This window comes from Diadema antillarum, unplaced genomic scaffold, assembly GCF_040938485.1.
Source record: "Diadema antillarum isolate AM-2024a unplaced genomic scaffold, OU_Dant_1.0 scf00000046, whole genome shotgun sequence".
NCBI classification, from domain to species: Eukaryota; Metazoa; Echinodermata; class Echinoidea; order Diadematoida; family Diadematidae; genus Diadema; species Diadema antillarum.
The window spans coordinates 126,311-145,572 of record NW_027270935.1 but is presented as its reverse complement, the minus strand read 5'-3'; the positions used below and the strand labels follow the sequence as shown (position 1 = coordinate 145,572).

Below are 19,262 nucleotides of genomic sequence, written 5' to 3'. Positions count from 1 at the left end.
CATACATGTGTCTATCTCCCTGATTATGCCGTGCGAAGAATTCGACTAGTGTATAAATATCGTCTTATATCTACCGCATCGGTCCGAAATAAAGTCTTTTACAATCATTTCATCACAACTTAAGAAGTAAAATGCCGGAGCAGAAAGGATCAAGGGGAGGACCCCGTCAAGGAGCATATGTCGATCGCGAAAAGCCTTCCGAAATTCGTCGGAGCAACATCACTGCAGCCAAAGGTAGACTTGCAAACTCGCCAGCCAGGGTGGTTTGGGCCTTGACAACTGCTCAATACCGCTGTGTTGTACGTGCTTTTGGATGGTCCTGATGAGGAATCGATAAATCCTATCGGCGATGGCCAATGCAATGCCGAAAAAGTGTGACAGTAGATAAGTCCTAAGTAATTTAGATATGAGCAAGATATGCGTATATGTTTTAGGTCTTCAACAGGACTTCCTGGTAAATTTACTAACTATAAATTTAGTATTGAAAGCAGGGCAGAATCATCTGAGAATAATTGGATTCCATTCAATTTAAATTTAATTTTACCTTTTCGTTATTTTAAGTCAGGTTGAAATGGAGGTAGGCCCTGGTAGGGCGTGGGATCGGGATCCAGGGCGCATGCGTGCAATACTCTGCTGGAGGGTGTTTCACAAAGATTTTAACATTTTTAAGTCGAACTTAAAATTTTGCTAGATTGACTAAATATTATGGTATGCTGTTAACTGCGACCAGCCCCAACGTGCAGCGTTGGGGCTGCTCCGTTTTCGCATTCAGATCTTAATGTTGTACAAAACGGGTGCCGTTCCGGCGTTATATTTCCTTAAATTTTCAACAAAAACTACTAGACTAGGATCTAGGAATACTTACAATCATGGGTCGATTAAACCTAAATGATTCCAATCGGCGACTGTTTGATGCATTTCATTGCTTATGATGCAGAAAATGTCATGTATAAGGCGAATTATCTTCAGCTCACCGATGCTCACTAAACTCACAATAACGACGTGGACATTGCTACCCTTTTGTCAAGGCCCTCTCTTGCTGTAACGGATGAGCGAACGGACGAGCGAAGCGAGTCGCGCTATCTTACTCGTCTGGGCTCTCTACACCATACAGCGAGAGGGCCTTGACAAAAGGCTAGTACTGTATAACTCGCTACAGGCGTAAATTTTCATAAATGAATGATACACGCCAAAAAAATTGAACTTTTTAATGCATACCGGTATTCATTTCACCTTGTAATTATGCACCGTGCGATGATGCATTATTCATATCCTTTTGAGCTTCCGTAACGTTGACGTCATTATTCACGCATGCGTAGATGCGTAGTAATGGATATACACGTTCAAAATGGCAGCAAGGCTCTCCACTACGGCAGGCCGCTTACTCCTAAAAAATGTGAAAAATTTTGCAGTTTCCAGATAAATTGGTGAGAAGAACCAAGGCAATGGGGCAATGCATAATTCATTTTTTATCGTCACTGTGTTTATGATATAAATTTAGCCATGGTTTATTTGTGAAGTCGCTGTATGTGGCAATAGGTAGTTGTTCGTGATTCTCACTTTAGCGAAACTGCGAGGTAGCCGTCAGGACCCCTCCGCATAACGGCGTGGTCTCGGGGGCTAGGTATGCTGTGTGTGTCTTCAATGTTGCTCAACTTGGCGCTAGTGTACTTCCGCACCTGTTTGTCAAATGACCTCCAAACATGCACAGACTCACCCTAGTTATTCAGTAACCTAAATACTTGCATCTGAGTGAGATTCAAGTCCAGTAGAAATGGAATTTTCACCATTTTGACACTTTTCTACTTCTTGGAATAATCTCAATCGCAGCTACCTCGCTCTGCGATAACTGCGTTGCACAAGAGCAGACAGCGCAGCACGATATATACGAAACACGTTCATGGCAGCACAGCAGCAGCGAGCACCGTGATTGATCTGAATGTAGCTATCTTACAGTGACCAGGGCAAGTTCTTCTATCCAGTGTCTTTAAAAAGATAATACTTTTTCCACCTTTCTCTTTGTTTCGAGTCGCGGTATAGCGATTTAGGATTGTGGTTGGTCATATTGTGTGTGTGTGTATTTTATTGTATATGATATGTAAAATTCTTGATTTATCTTAATTTACCTTGATATTAAATCAAGGTAAATTAAGAATTTTGTATTTGATATCGACAATGTAGAATTTTATGTTATAATGAATGTGTATTATTTTGCAATGAAAATTTTTTTATATTATTGTTTATATGAAAAAGAAAAAAATAAAAGATTGACAAAAACAAAAAAGTGTGTGTGTGTGTGTGTGTGTGCTAATTGGTGTGAATGAAAAAAGATTGGAAAATGTGGTGATAAGACAAGGGTGAAGAATACAAAGGGAAAGGCTAGGAAAAGCGGGAAAGGAAATAAAAGAAAAGATACACTGTATCAAAAAGTTAAACCCACAAAAGAAACAAAAGGTGTATAAAATAGAGAGTTGATGGAAGGAAAGAAAGAAGAGAAACTTTTACTATAAAGGAAAGCAAGGGAGAGATGGATATGTTTGAAAAGAAAAGAGGAAAGCAATTGCTATAAAGAAATTGTAGTTGGAGGGAAAAACAACCCATGAAGGAAACTAAAAATGGGCAAAAAGTAGATCTATACAGTTAAATAGGAAATTGAGAAAGATAGAGAAGAGGAAAATCACCAAGAAATAATTGCTAGGAAGGAAGGGGGAATTTGGGAATAGATTATACCTTAAAATATAAGAAGGAAAGAAAGAGAAAGATATAGGTGGCAGCATACACTCGCGCACGCGCTCAACCGCTGCCATGAAGCTGCAACCGCTAATGGAAGACTTGGCCAAGGACAAGGAAAAAACAAATTTTTGCTTTTCAACGACACCATAGAAAAAGTCGCTGTGTCGCTACATTCAGACCAATTCATAACTGTGCTTGTGTACAGTCAGATTAGCAATTCCAGCGATCAAGATTTTCCAACGATTTTCCGACACTTGTAAACACTAAAAGTGTGAAAACTCAACGTACTTCTATTCGACTTTGGAGACTCGGGTGGAAGTATTTTAGGTTACTGAATAACCAGGGTGAGTTTGTGCATGTTTGGAGGTCATTTGACAAACAGGTGCGAAAGTACACTAGCGCCCTCAACTTTCTAATAAAAATGAAGATTTTGGAGACATTTTAATTTTAAGTTCGAATAACAATGGAATTATTCTGTAACATTACTCATGATTTGAAGCAGGTGATGATCAACCTAGTGAAATCGAACAGGGGAACCACTGGCATACTATAATTTTTAGTCAATCTTAAATTAAGTGTGACTTCGTGAAACACCCCCAGGTCTGGAACATTTGAACATGAATAATTTACAAATCAAGAGAAGTTAGGGGGATAGAGGTAGATAACCTGAGAAAACAAGAGGAAAAAGAATTGAAGAAAATCCTCATTAGCATGATTAGTAATACACATAATTATTAACACGGTATTTGCCATCCACTGGATTTAAAATTAGTCTTAAGTGCTTTTCAATGGAAGAGCGGGAGGTCAATTGAAATGATGAGCTTACGCCGGTGCACAGTAAAAAATGTCACTTGCGTTTGTCACCAAGCATTCTGCGTGTACAGTATGAGTTAACAATCTGAAGCCGGGACATGAATCTTTGGTATTTTCTGCCTCGAGTGGAATGTAATTAAGGTAATACTTTCTAAGATAAAAGATATTAAATCAAAAAGTGGTTGATGAGTAGAGAATGTCTAGCAGGTCCAACTACTGACTAGTCTATAGTTCTACATTATACACTGTTGTCTGTACACCACCATTATGATGAAAATGACCAGATTTTTCATACATTAAAGTCTAGACAACTTTGCTTTCTTAAAATGTTTCCACTTCATTCCCATCATCTTTTTTTTTTCCTTCACTTTTCTAGCCTTGTCACATGTTTACCTACAAGTTTTCTTGAGGAGCTTACTTCCTACCCCAAGTTTACAGCCCTTGGTGGTCAAACCTGTTCTGCTTTCAAGATAGATGGCCAGTAGCGCTATCTAGCCAGCTACGCCAGTGAGGCGGTAGTGGCTAGAGCTAGAACAGATACAGCAGAACTCCCTTTCAGTGCATGTCAATCCTTGTATGTACCACATACATGATGTTTTATCAATGTGTAACTTTAGCGTAAAAGCAGTTGATTTCTGTAGGAATTGATCACATCAAATTTTGTTGATTCTTTTCTCACCCAATCCCTTTCTCCTCATTTGCAGCTGTTGCAGATGCTGTCAGAACCAGCTTAGGGCCACGTGGCATGGATAAAATGGTGAGTGCTCATCTTCACTGGTAGAACTTGTAGAAATTTTATGACGTTTTAACTGCCTTTGCAGTGGTATTGTTGTTTTTTACCAAACTTGTTTTGCTTGCTTTATTTTGTGTTTGTTTTTATGCCTCCGCCACGAAGTGGTGCCGGAGGCATTATGTTTTCGGGTTGTCCGTCCGTACGTACGTCCGTCCGCTTTCGTTTACGCGATAACTTGAGTAATATTTGCTGGAATTTTACCAAACTTAGTCCAAGTATGAAGTATGATGGGGCAATGATTTGATTAGATTTTGGGTGAAATCGGCTAAAGGTCAAAGGTCAAAGGTCAAGGTCAAATCATGAAATTGTATCCGTTTACGCGATAACTCAAGACTGGGTGGAGCAAATTTCACCAAACTTTGTTGGAGGATGATGTATGATAGGACAATTACTTGATTAGTTTTTCAGTGAAATCGGACAGAGGTCAAAGGTCAAAGATCAAGGGGTCAATCCACGTCAAATCATCCAGTGCTTGTCACCCGACCCCCTCCGATTTTCTTAAAAATCGCACCAAATGTTCCCCAAAGTGTCTGACGGAAAATCCCAAAATATTTTGCCCCAAGGTCAATTGGTTGCTAAGATACAGCCTCACATAGCAACCAGTGCGCATTCCAAAATATTAGTTAAAAGAAAATTAGGCATTTTTGATTGACTGTTTTAGCATGGATATTAATGCAAAAATGTTCATTATCTAGAAATTGAGAGAACTTTATAGTCTTTGCAAGAAAAACTTACTGTGACGCGAAATTGACTTTTCGTTAACGTGCACGAGGTCACCGAAAATGGTGTTAAATGTTAATTTTGAAAATTTTAATGCATATTTAGAGGCTAATATCTTCCACATTTCATCACCTTAGGTTCTAAAATATTATGCTGTTGAAGGCTTTGACTTGCTCAGTAATTTTGAAAAAAAATCAGCGCATTCATGCGCACCGTTTTTACGGAGAGCGCCCTCAAAGTTGACGAAAATGAAAAATGTGCCAAATTCAAGGTCACGGATCACTCTTTGTCCCACCTAGGAATGGCATCAATTTTTGTGTATTGATAGACATTTACCTATATTATCTTGGGTTACCAAAGAAATTTTGCTACCGAAATGTTCAATGGCAAATTTACCCCACCGAAAATGGTCGTAAATGGCCAAATTTCCATGTAATATCACATATTGGGTTTAGAGGACATTTCAAATGTCCACACTTTCAAGATGAAAAGCACTAGCCCTGTGATATTTGCAGTAGGCATAGTCTGTTATACATATTTCAGTAATATATACCACAAAACACTTTTATTACCGGTACTTAATAATGACCTTGAAATTTAATCCAAAATTTGATAAAAACAATAAATTGCTCCATTTTCCTCATTGCACTGCATATAAATACGTGTTTTGAAAGACATTTCACAGAGCAATATTTCAAGAATTATGAAAGCTGAAAGCCTACCTTATTAAGGTTCTAAAGTATTTGTGCTCTTCTTTCAGATTTAGTGTCAATTTGATCATGAATGTTTTACCCTTGACCTTGAAGCCCTTCTAAAAACAGCTGTAAATTTGTTAACTACAAATTACACACACGACAGGTGTATTATGGCATGATATACTTGTGATTCTTTCACAAACACAAAAGCTTTTTATGGTGTAAATGTATATACTGGAATTAATCTACACTCATGCTTGCAAGATATGTTACAATTAATAACTTTGTTCTGACAATGACCCTCAATTTCAATCAAAAAAGGGGACAGTAATATTTTGTGATTTTGTGTGCATTTCCTATAGAAAACAGTGCTTTGTTTGGAAACCCATAAAAACTTGACCATTTTTACTATCTATCACTTTGATTGATTAATTTTATTCTGGTTATGGTAGAAAAGTGGCCCGTGATCAATTTCCAATAAAAGAAAACACAGTTATGCTTTAGAAAATGAAAAACAAAGAAATACATAAGAAATTCCAAAAATAAGAAAATACATAAGAATTGAAATGATTTTGGAAGTTTTCATATGGTACAGAACAAATCCCCCGAAAAAGAAGACTCTCAGTCCTTTTACTGTGCGTTTCACAGGCTAGAATAAGAATCTTTATTATGTTGGGCGCAACATCTATATTATCAACTACTAGTATTATTCAGTACATAATACAGGTCTTTATGGAGAGGAATAGGCATTTCTCATGATTTTGAAGGTCATAAATTGAGGGTCATTGTCAGAACAAAGTAATTGATTGTAACATATCTTGCAAGCATGTATCTAGATTAATTCCAGTATATACATTTACATCATAAAAAGCTTTTGTGTTTGTGAAAGAATCACAAGTATATCATGCCATAATACACCTGTCGTGTGTGTAATGTGTAGTTAACAAATTTACAGCTATTTTTAGAAGGGCTTCAAGGTCAAGGGTAAAACATTCATGATCAAATTGACACTAAATCTGAAAGAAGAGCACAAATACTTTAGAACCTTAATAAGGAAGGCTTTCAGCTTTCATAATTCTTGAAATATTGCTCTGTGAAATGTCTTTCAAAACACGTATTTATATGCAGTGCAATGAGGAAAATGGAGCAATTTATTGTTTTTATCAAATTTTGGATTAAATTTCAAGGTCATTATTAAGTAATAAAAGTGTTTTGTGGTATATATTACTGAAATATGTATAACAGACTATGCCTACTGCAAATATCACAGGGCTAGTGCTTTTCATCTTGAAAGTGTGGACATTTGAAATGTCCTCTAAACCCAATATGTGATATTACATGGAAATTTGGCCTTTTACGACCATTTTCGGTGGGGTAAATTTGCCATTGAACATTTCGGTAGCAAAATTTCTTTGGTAACCCAAGATAATATAGGTAAATGTCTATCAATACACAAAAATTGATGCCATTCCTAGGTGGGACGAAGGGTGATCCGTGACCTTGAATTTGGCACATTTTTCATTTTTGTCAACTTTGAGGGCGCTCTCCGTAAAAACGGTGCGCATGAATGCGCTGGCGCTGATTTTTTTTTCAAAATTACTGAGCAAGTCAAAGCCTTCAACAGCATAATATTTTAGAACCTAAGGTGATGAAATGTGGAAGATATTAGCCTCTAAATATGCATTAAAATTTTCAAAATTAACATTTAACACCATTTTCGGTGACCTCGTGCACGTTAACGAAAAGTCAATTTCGCGTCACAGTAAGTTTTTCTTGCAAAGACTATAAAGTTCTCTCAATTTCTAGATAATGAACATTTTTGCATTAATATCCATGCTAAAACAGTCAATCAAAAATGCCTAATTTTCTTTTAACTAATATTTTGGAATGCGCACTGGTTGCTATGTGAGGCTGTATCTTAGCAACCAATTGACCTTGGGGCAAAATATTTTGGGATTTTCCATCAGACACTTTGGGGAACAGTTGGTGCGATTTTAAAGAAAATCGGAGGGGGTCGGGTGACAACTTTTCTGAAAATTGGATGATTTGACGTGGATTGACCCCAAGGTCAAATCCTAAAATTTATCTGTTTACGTGATAACTCAAAACTGGATGAAGCAGCTTTCACCAAACTTGGTCCAAGGATGATGTATGATGGGACAATTAGTTGAGTAGATTTTAGTGACATTGACAAGAGGTCAAAGGTCAAAAGGTCAAGGTCAAATGCTAAAAATGTTGCTATATCCCCATATCTATGTGATGCCCGCAGTTATTTTCTTGAAACTTAGTGTAGACATGTACTACTGCGTAAAGATTCTCCAGAGAGAGTTTCATGTCATAAGGTCAAAGGTCAAAAGGTCAAAGGTTAGGTGAAAATGTTGCAATATCACTTTTCTCGCAAATGGTTCAATGTATCTTCATGGAACTTGGTACATATGCATGTACTGACTTGCAGGGATTATCTAGGGAATTTAGGGGTCATGGGTCAGGAGGTCAAGGTCAAAGTCAACTCCTCAAAATGTTACTATTTCCCTCATATACTAGTATATATGCAATGATTGCATTATTAGTTTTAAAATTTAATATATGTACATGTATTACTTAATGGAGATTCTCTTGGAAATTTCCAGCCAGAAGGTCAAAGGTCAAAGGTTAAGGGTCAAAGGTCAGGTTTAAATGAAAAAAAAAGATATATTTTGTACTGTAATTACACTCTTTCTTCATACCTTGAAAATTATACTCAATGCATAAACTTATATAGTAAGGTCGGTCAGCAGTCAAGTAAAAATTTTCATTTCCCCAAATATGTGTACCTGCACTCTTTAATAGACAATTATAGCAAACCCAATTCGTAGAAAGTGAACATTCAAGATATTTCTGACAAACCTGTTATTTCGATATTTTGCCAGTTATGTGAAACTGTCATCACACATTGTGAAGACATTGTACTATACACCTATTGGGAGAATCATGCATTATGGCGGAGGCATCAGTCGCCGTAGCGACATTTCTAGTTTTGTTTTGTTTTGTGTGGTTTTTTTTTTTGTTGCTATGTTTATATCTTATTTCATATATGTTTTTTGTCTCTGTGGGGAAATGGATGTTAATATACTGGGATACTGAATGGAATGAAATGCACTGGTATACGCACCGGCTGAGCTATTGATTAAGTCATATCTTCTCATGTTCTTGGTTTTCAGATCCAAGATGCCAAAGGAGATGTTACCATCACCAACGATGGTGCTACAATCCTCAAGCAAATGCAGGTGTTGCATCCAGCAGCTAAAATGGTATGATCTTATGCATTGTACTGAGCGCTCTTGTTGAATATAATGGCTAGCTGGCAAGCAGGATGATGAACAGATGACATTGAAAATCTGGATATATTTTTGGAAATACTAAAACATGCTTTTAAGTGAAGTTTTAGGACTTTTATGGTACTTTTTGTGATGATTAAAATTTTAATTACGGTGCGATCAATGAAGTTTGTGGCACATCATGATAACTGCCAATGTAGCTCAAGTTGTAATAAATTAGCCTCAATCTGATTGAAATACGATGAAAGTAATTGCTGATAAGGCCTTTTATAATCGGGAGGATAGGTGTTGAATACTATCAACGGTAAGAAACATTTTAAAGGTTAGCATGCTCTTAATGATTTGTTCTGAACTTAATGTTGAATGCAATTAGCTCATGTTGATGATGAATATTGACAGTGTGTACTGGGATTTGGGTATGATCTGAATATTCACCAACTTATGGCGGCTTGATGTAGAACTACAAAGAATTCACAGTAATGGTAACATATTTTGACTGAATTTGAACATATGTGTTGAGCAAATCACAAGGTTAATTTATCTTCACGGCAGGACTACTTGCAAACAAAAGGCTGACTTATGTTCACAAAACAATATTTGTTGTACATCGTCAAGTGAAAAATTGCTGATTGTAAAAATCTTTATAGATGTGTACCACAATGAGCAAGAATTCTAATGGCCTCTGTAGTCGCTTGTACTGTTTTGTATAATATTTTGTTGGTTTGAGGTACTCTTGAACCTGTTGTGATGTGAGGTACCATGGTATGTCCTAAATGACAATCTGTGAGATACTCTGAAATACACCTGCAGAATATATTTCTTTGCAGTTGGTTGAGCTGTCCAAGGCTCAGGATGTTGAAGCTGGAGATGGAACTACTTCCGTTGTGGTCATCGCTGGAAGTTTGCTGGAGGCTGCAGCAAGACTCTTGGACAAAGGTGAGAATATCAGAATGGTGGATACATTGCCTCCAAGATGGGGCCGATTGCTTTTGTCTTGACCGCAATATGATGTAACACAGTTTAGCATGCTTAATATGTGCAATTTTCCATATATTTCTCATATCTGGTATTTGAAAATGTTTTTTGATCTACATATGTTTGCAGCTCCAAAGTAGGTGGATGAGCACTTACACCCATTGTGACATCTGGAAATCTGATCACTTTAGATAATCTCAGAAATAGAAGGGGGAAATAATTTCTAGGAATAGGGTGATAGTGGTCATGGTTGGAATATGCAGTAAAATACAGTTTGATATATGGTGATAAGACTTTGTACAGTGTATATTTTAAATAGATTGGGTTATTGCTACTTCAGAAAGGAGCCCATTGGTGCTGTCTGTATAAAGATATGTTCAGAATAAAGTCAACTGACATAAAGTCAACTGCAATTTGTAAGTGCTGCAAGAGCCCAAGTATTGACTAGCAATCAAAGGCCAGGGTACTGCTTTGATGCAGGAGGGATTATTCCATTATTGTTAGTTCTAGAGCCTTATTCATAGCTCCAGGAATGTGCTACAGAAGGAAGTCAATAGATGCCCAGGTATGAGACAAGCTTGGTTGTTTCCTATATTAATGTGTCAAAATATTCTCCTCTCTGTTCTCTATTCTATTCTCCTTCGCTATGGTTTTAGTCCCAATTTATTGTTAACTGGAGAAAAAAGGTAGCATTCTAATTTCTATCAATTAAGATTTTTTTTTGTGTGTGTGTGACATGTTTATGATGTGTTTATGTGAGAATGAGTGTGAATGCAAGTGACATATAGAATAGATGCAAGTGATGATGATGGCAGCTCAGTGACTCTCAAGTGATTAACTTCTTTCATTGTGATGTGATTTGACAGGCATCCATCCGACCATCATATCGGAGTCCTTCCAGGCAGCTGCCAATAAAGCCTGTGAGATTCTAGCCACCATGGCGGTACCAGTCAATCTTGGTGAGAGGGAGGCTCTTCTGCAGAGTGCAACCACCTCCCTCAATTCAAAGGTGGGTTTTGCCCTGTTCCTGATGGGGTCAGTCGTTAACCCTCAACTCTTCAACTCTTTGTTGACCATGCACTGAAACTGCAGTCTCTGTGGACACCAAATTTGACTGGTGCTCTCCATAACATTCAGTACGTAAAGGCTGTCGCCCTCTCACATTGGTTTTTACTTCATGAGAATGCCTTGCACACAAGTTTTAGTTCATTTGCATTTGCAGCATATCATGAAATTTGCCAGTGCGTGTGTGAGTGTGTGTGTGTGTGTGTGTGTGTGTGTGTGTGTATGTGTATGTGTATGTGTATTGAAATGTAAGATGTGTATTTTATGCATAAAATCAAAGACAGAAAGTTGATTGATGTGCCGAAAGTCAAACATAGAGAGCAGTGAGTTAGAGGCCGTTCTATGTGTCACCAAAGTTATACAAGTATTACATTTTGGCAGTATCACAATGCAAGACATATTTTGTTTGTTTGTTTCCCGTATTTCCTGCATTCCTCTAACTGAAAACTGATGAAAGGTGATTTGGAGATTAATGGGTTGAAGACCTTGACTTATTTCAGGTTGTGTCACAGTACTCCAGTCTTCTGGCTCCCATTGCCGTGGATGCAGTTCTTCAAGTGATTGACCCTGCCACTGCCAGCAATGTGGACCTCCAGGACATCAAGGTCATTCAAAAATTAGGGTAGGTTGAGTCCTGCTGTTAATAGGTTGAATGCTCACTGGGATTTATTAGTCAGTGATCCTTGAAAGTTACTCATGAACCTCTTAACCCTAACTAGGCCGGGGGGGGGGGCCTCCGAGGCCCCCCCCCCCCTCGACGTTTCGCGCGATGTATCGCTATCGCGAGAAGCTATCGCCGCGACATTTCATGACTTTTTTCTTTTGAGTCTCCCGCATCTTTTGACACCAAATTTGCGATGCCCGGAGCGCGCGATTCCGAAGTTGCGCATAAATATGCACGTGCATGTCAGACCAGAAATTGCTCAAAAAACGTGAATTCGTGTACAATTTCGATGCAAACTGTGTTTACAGGCAAATTTCATAAAAGCAGGATTATTTTGGGGTTTTATTGATTAAAATCAATGAATAACATATTTTCTTGTTGTGAACAATGTCGCGGACAAATTTCATCGAAAAAACAATGAAAAACATAAAGTCGATAAAACAGAAATACATAAGAAATTTAAAAAACAATAAAATACATAGGAAATTCTTTCTGATTACGCAATTTTTTCCTCTTACATTTGCTAAGGACACTAAAAAGAATATTTACACAACAGATGTGCCTGTTTTGAGCTTTATTTAGTGATTTATACCAAATTGTCTGATTTCATGCATCATTATGCATAAATTAGCATAATTTAGTGTAAATGATAATTTTTGAAAAAATGAACTTCATGGTACTTTAGATTACATCATAGGCAATGTGTGTGCCAATTTTTGTCGCGATCGCGCGGTCGACGGCCGAGATCTGGAGGGGGGGGGCCTGGGAGGCCCCCCCCCCCCCCCCCCCCCCCCCCCCCCCCCCCCAGCTCTAGCATCTACCTAAATAGCCCGGCCTAGTTAGGGTTAAGATGGCATATGAAGAATCAACAACTATGATATCTAGCATTGTCAGTATACAAGGAATCCTTTGCCTGCCTGCCTGAAAGAAATTTTTAAACCCTGAAAGGTCTGTCATCACAAGATCTATCAAATTTTCATTTTGCAAAGACTACTTTAGGAATAAAATATAATTTTATTGTTTTGTGTGCTTTAAGTCATTAGTTAGATGGGGGGACATTGCTTTCTTAAAGTGTGTGTGATGGGAGTTTTTCTTGTGTATGAAAATTATGATATTTTAATGAAAGGGATATTTGGTGAAAGGCCAGTTATTTCAGACTGCTAAAGCACTGGAATTGGATGTTGTCAAGTAATATCAGAAATGAAAATGCACATGTTCCTAATCTCCCTGTTGTTTGGTAATCAGCAGATGTCATTGCACTGAAAGCGTGGATGGGATACTTGTGAAAAAATCAACACAAGACCTAAGTGCTATTATTCTGCCATACATGATATATCAATGATGATCAATTGTCTTTTTGCACAGTGGTACTATTGAAGACACAGAGCTGGTAAATGGACTTGTGTTCAGTCAGCGGGCGGCAGGGACAGCTGGGCCCAGCAAAGTGGAGAAGGCTCGCATAGGTCTCATCCAGTTCTGTCTGTCAGCTCCAAAGACTGATGTAAGTTGCCCTTCTATGGCCCAACCATGGACACTGCACTGTTCATGATGTGTGATCTAGACCTAAAAGTCATTTTTTTTTAAATCACACTTAATGTAATGTATTTGTTGTAATATTCATGTTTGCTTTCTGAAGCCACATGTAATTTCCTATTCCTTGAAATGAGTATCAATAGTTAGCAAGTTAATAGGAATGTTCAAAGACTTGAGAATATTGTGTGCCATCCACCCTTCACAGATGGACAATCAGGTGGTGGTATCAGACTACACCCAGATGGACAGAGTGCTGCGGGAGGAGAGGGCATACATTCTTAACCTTGTCAAGCAGATCAAGAAGGCGGGCTGCAATGTGCTTCTCATTCAGAAGTCAATCCTCAGGTAAGACATGACAAGTGTTTGGTGTTTGCACTCCTGCATAGAGTAAGTGTCAGAGAGGTTTTATGAAGACTTGTTACAATGTGCTTCTCAAAAAAAAAAAGTCAGTCCTCAGGTTAGACATTGAAACTATTTGGTGTTCACAGTCCTGCTCAGAGTAATGATGTGGAGGTTCTAAGAAGGAGGGCTGCGGTGTACCTCTCATGCAAAAGTTTTTCCCACCACATGGAGAGTGAAGCTTCATGATGTTCACTATCCTGTGTAATGTAATGGTTTTAGGCAGGTTGTCATTTACTCTTTTTAGAATCATGTTTATACATAACTGAGCCCAAGTGATAGAAGTTGTGATTTTAGTCAGTGTGCTTGTGTTTGGAAATACTTATTTTGAATGCTTGGGAAGCACTGATAAAAGTTGAGAGAATATAGCAATAAGCTGATATTATGGTAACAACTAACCGAGAAGGATTTTAGTGTTCTGTGATTGTGTTTATTTATCACTTTGTGATAGTACATTACTCCAGTGACGTTATAATTGGTTGTTTATGCTCTCATATTGAGTGCAAGAGGTAGTGAATGTCAGTTTACATCAGCCCATTTGCTTGTTCTTTCAAATTTCTGCCACTGATGGAGCATTTGACAAAACTACCCCATGACCAGTGACAGGTCTTGCACCAACAAGGCTTGATACCATTGGAGACTGAACTGAACCTTCTGGTTTGAGAGACTGTATTTTTTTAAGGAGGAAACATGGCTCAGAAATAATTCATACCATGTCTCTTTTTTAAGTAGGTATGCAATGAGCTTCAGTGTGTGTGTGCCCTTTGATTATTCCGCAGAGATGCAATCAGCGACCTGGCCCTACATTTTCTGCACAAGATGAAGATCATGGTGGTAAAGGACATTGAGAGAGAGGACATTGAGTTTGTCTGCAAGGTGAGATTAGGTTGACAGTTAACCTCAGTAATTGGTTTTCTTTCAAACATGCATATGCCTGACCATTGCAAACACTAAAGATGAACTCAACCCTATATTTAGATTGGCTGTCATTAGTAAAGTAAAATTAGGCAGAGAGAGCAGTGAAGGTTCTACTGATGCTTTTTAGCAAATAAGAGAAATGTTTTTTTTTTTTTTTTCAGTTTGTCATATTTTATGGTAAATGTCACATCAGTGGAAGTGCTATCATGCATATAAGAAGAGGTGATGCTGTCTGTTCCATACAAGTCTTCTCTCGAACTTCACTTTCAAAATGAACACAAAAGAAAAAGAAGTTATGCAGCACCTGAAAGTTGCACTGATTTAGCAGTTATACCGTGGTAATGGGAATTTACAGTTCTGAACTCATTACTTCCACCACCACCCCCCCCCCAAAAAAAATAAAAGAGAGAAAAGATCAGATTTTGAGTATTCCAGTGCTAACCAGTGTGAGAGATGCAAACATGACAAGTTTAACATTATTTGCCCCAAGACCACCCCTTTCCAGACAGCCACAGAATGGGCTCAGCAATATTACTGACATTTCATAACTCTGCAGGGGGTGGGGGGGGGGGGGGGGGGATCAGGTGCATATTACCATTGCATCAGTGTTTGTGAACACAAATGTATGTGGTAGAAAAGCATAGACAGCAGGGTATTCATTTATTTCTGTTTTGGTAACAAACCTCCCTAAAAGATTTATAAGCAGACACCCTTTGATTTATTTACATTTACCATTCTGTATGTTTTTTATTTTGACTGCCTAAGTTTTATGAAAGCAATTTTTTCCACGATTTATTTGACCATGAATTAAATCCATTCTGCATTGATCTTCTTTCAGACCATTAACTGTAAGCCCATTGCAAGCATCGATCACTTCACTCCAGAATTCTTGGCTTCAGCTGATCTTGTTGAAGAGGTTGTCACAGGAACCAGCAAGGTTGTCAAGGTAAGTGGATTTATTGCACTTTTTAACTGTCATAGCCTAGAAACCGTGTCAATAAAAGTTGTAGTAAACAATGACAGTTTTACCATGTTTTCTCGTAATCACAAGCAGAATGTTCTGAACAGTTCTGTTCCATTTGATGTATTGTTCGGAGTTATGTTAATGTTATTTGTTGTGATATTGTTACCTTGTATGTGTGTGTTTACAGGGCCCCCTGGAAAACAGTACTTAAATACTGACGGGGCCACCCTGTATGGATAAAACGAAATAATAATAATAATATTAACTAAGAAAATACCTGATGCTTTTACCAAAGTGTTCTAAAGGTAACCTTAGACAGATCCATTCATTTATGACATTGTGACATTTTAGTAATCCCTCCTAATCAGCATGAATATTGGGAGGAAAGTGGGAGGAGGGGAACGGAAGGGAATTTAATGAATACAATGTGTAAGATAAACACTGCAGACATCACTGCACATGATGAATAACAAGATCCAACCCTCAGTGTGCACAACACACAGGTGCCGAGAAACACGCTGATATTCCTGATGCATGTGATGTTTGCAGTTGAGGAGCTAATAGTGACTACTAGTATCCTAATGATGATGATGACGATGATGATGGCGATGTCGATGATGATGACGACGATGATGATGATGATGATGATTATGATGTCGATGATGACGATGACGACGACGATGATGATGATGATGATGATGATGGTTATGATGTCGATGATGACGATGATGTGTGATGACGATGATGATGATGACGATGATGATGATGATTTGATAAATTAATCAGGGTCACCTATTTAGTGTAAGCAATCCTCTGCCAGAGCGCCAGACCATCATTGTTATTTTATTACGGCAGGTACCCACTTTTTACACCCATGTCACTCAAATGCCAACACCTCTATGGTAGCATTTGACAATCTGTCACACAAATAGTAAAGCCAGTACCTTAAACTTAACATGAGTACACCCTGTGCATGTCTGATGATAGATCACAGGAATCACCAACCCAGGGAAAACCATGACTGTACTTGTCCGCGGCTCTAACAAGCTGGTCCTTGAAGAGGCTGACCGCTCAATTCATGATGCCCTGTGTGTCATCAGATGCCTTGTCAAGCAGCGGTGAGTGGGATCTCAGGCAATGTTTTTTATTATATGAAAGCAACAGCTAAAAAAGAAAATGATTGGATTGTCAGACCAAGAGCATTAGTGATTCAATTTGTAATGGTACAAAGGGACCCATATCATTAATGCTCATTTAGAAAACTACTGTGTGTCTCCATGGCAAATTGTGCTGCCAGGGGTCATTATGTAGATCACTTCAACCGATGCTTTATTTATTTGTGAAGCCTCACATCTGTATCTGCATCCATTTTAGTGACCACTGGAAGAATTATCGTCAGTTTCAAAGATAATCCTGCAGCCACTTGATGTGCAGTAACAACATTCTTGGTGTTTGTAGAGATAGTAGTTATATTTTTATTGATAAATGTCCAGAAGTACATGTATAAAGTTTCCATATGTGTCCAAATGCTCGTGCTGGGAATGTGTAATCAAGTCAGTATTTGTTCCCTTTTGGTATGCAGATATCTGATCGCTGGAGGAGGTGCCCCAGAGATTGAAGTCTCTCTCCGCATGAACGAGTTCAGCAGGACGCTGACAGGTATGGAGGCTTACTGCTTCAAGGCATTCGCTGAGGCTCTGGAAGTCATCCCCTCAACGCTGGCCGAGAATGCTGGACTGAACCCAATCAGCGTCGTCACTGAGCTCCGAAACAAGCACGCCCAGGGAGAGAAGACTGCCGGCATCAATGTGAGAAAGGTAAGAAAAACAAAACATCACCGAAAGGTAGCCCAAGAGAGATGATCTGAACGGTAGTGATATGCATCAAATTTTGTCTGCTTTGGGGATTTGCTTGTTGAGAAGCTCAGGTTTTTCACACACCTCAGTGTGTTAGAATAAAGGGAAGCTTAGATCATTTCTTAAAATCTGTAGTCATGAGTGTACTCTGATATGTCTTGCATTACTGTGCTCGTCAAAAGTATGCATGTCGTATTTCTTTTCTTCTGTTGTGTATTCATCATCTGTCTTTATTCAACTTGCAGAGTATCTCTTTTCTCCTCTTGAAGGGAATACCAAAATCGGCTTATTTTTATTTTTTTAATCTACTCATCTGTTTAAAGGGATCGTATAGTTTTGGTTGAGACCTAATTTCAGGTTTCTAACATTTTTTGGTGAAATAATGAGAAACCTCTTATGAATTATGAAAGAGCATGTAATTCCATGAGGAATTCAAAGTTTATTTGATGAAAATTGGTTTTGAAATGGCTGAGATATCCAAAACAGAGCGATTCTAGTCAAGTGTGGGACCCACACTTTATTACCATCGCTTTGTTTTACTTTGTTTTTGGATGTTTCAATCATTCCAAACCGATTTTCATCAAATAAACTTTAAATTCCTCTTAAAATGGTATGCTCTGTACTATATCATAAGTGTTTTCTTGGTATCTCGCAAAAAGTTAAAAGCCCAATTCTCATCCCCACCAATACTGTACTATCCCTTTAATGTGGCATGGAGCAAAGATGTTGTTGTGACAGAACTGTCAATTTTATTGTTTGTTTTTTTCTCTTATAACTGTTTATATGAAATTTTATGTTTTAGGGAGCAATTACCAACATCCTGGAAGAAAATGTCATTCAGCCTCTACTGGTGTCAACGAGTGCAATTCAGCTTGCTGCAGAGACGGTTAGGAGTATCATGAAGATCGATGATATTGTGAGTAAATGCCATTTGCTTTGCTAGTTGCCTGTAAGGTTACCTGCTCTTTGCAGCAGAAGTACTCCTGTAAAAGTAGAAATTTTCGCGGTGTTTAAATTTTCGTACATTTCGCGCAACCAGAAACTAGTGCAAAATAGAGCACACAAATATTTTTGCTTGCCATATGTTCCAGTAGTTGGTGTCTTGATTCCGCTGAATCAAAAACACACGAAACTCATCGTACCGGGCCAAGCGCGAAAAATTAGTCACGCGAAAATATCCACTTTTACAGTATGTTTCTTTGTATTGATGCAGAATGATGTTTTGACAGTTTGAAGTCTAAATTATCAGATTCATATTGGGATAGGATACATTTTTTAAATGTGTAGAAGAATTCTGATTGTAACAAAGCTCTAAAATTTGTTAACAAATGTCTGGTGGTCATGATTGTACATGTAGTTGGTACTTTATAGTGCATTCATTATTACCAAATTTAGTGAAGCAAACAGTTTTAGATATTTTGATCATACTGATATATGTTGACCAGTTAATCTCCCTGGTTATGAGATTGAAGTGAGGGTTATATGTTTGAACAGTAACAGCTCAAGAGTCAATGGATCATGTGTAGTGATGTACAGCAACTTGTATCTCTATCTTTGTCTTCTATTTTATTTTTATCTTTTCAGGTAAATGCTCGGTAACAACTGCCAACTTGGACAATCTAGGAAACTGCACCGTAGTCGATGACAAGACATCAGTACCTTCGTAGACAATGACGTGACATTCATCCCAAACTACTATAAAGTTTCCAGAGGGAGGGAGGCTGAAATGATAGGATTTTGAATCCTTGCAGTAAATGATAAATATCATTATTGGGAAAGATTTATATTGGCTGTCAGCGTTGAGATGTTTCAGTGAG

General features: G+C 38.1%; 1 protein-coding gene across 1 annotated transcript; it reads left to right on the top strand.

Moving 5' to 3' along the window:
• Positions 1-21: 21 nt before the first annotated feature.
• On the top strand, positions 22-19,262 carry LOC139715011 (T-complex protein 1 subunit delta-like). The gene is made up of 14 exons (XM_071626649.1): positions 22-234; positions 4,251-4,303; positions 8,955-9,044; positions 9,899-10,007; positions 10,913-11,055; positions 11,612-11,733; positions 13,141-13,276; positions 13,514-13,653; positions 14,487-14,583; positions 15,464-15,571; positions 16,577-16,707; positions 17,172-17,406; positions 18,248-18,361; positions 19,030-19,262. The coding sequence occupies exons 1-14, from the start codon at positions 132-134 to the stop codon at positions 19,042-19,044; spliced, it is 1,596 nt and encodes a 531-aa protein (XP_071482750.1). The 5' UTR covers positions 22-131; the 3' UTR covers positions 19,045-19,262.

Coding starts and splice junctions, on each gene's coding strand:
- LOC139715011 (XM_071626649.1), top strand. CDS start 132: ATGCCGGAGCAGAAAGGATCAAGGGGAGGACCCCGTCAAGGAGCATAT. Junction 4,304..8,954: donor CACGTGGCATGGATAAAATG/GTGAGTGCTCAT, acceptor CTTGGTTTTCAG/ATCCAAGATGCCAAAGGAGA. Junction 9,045..9,898: donor TGCATCCAGCAGCTAAAATG/GTATGATCTTAT, acceptor ATTTCTTTGCAG/TTGGTTGAGCTGTCCAAGGC.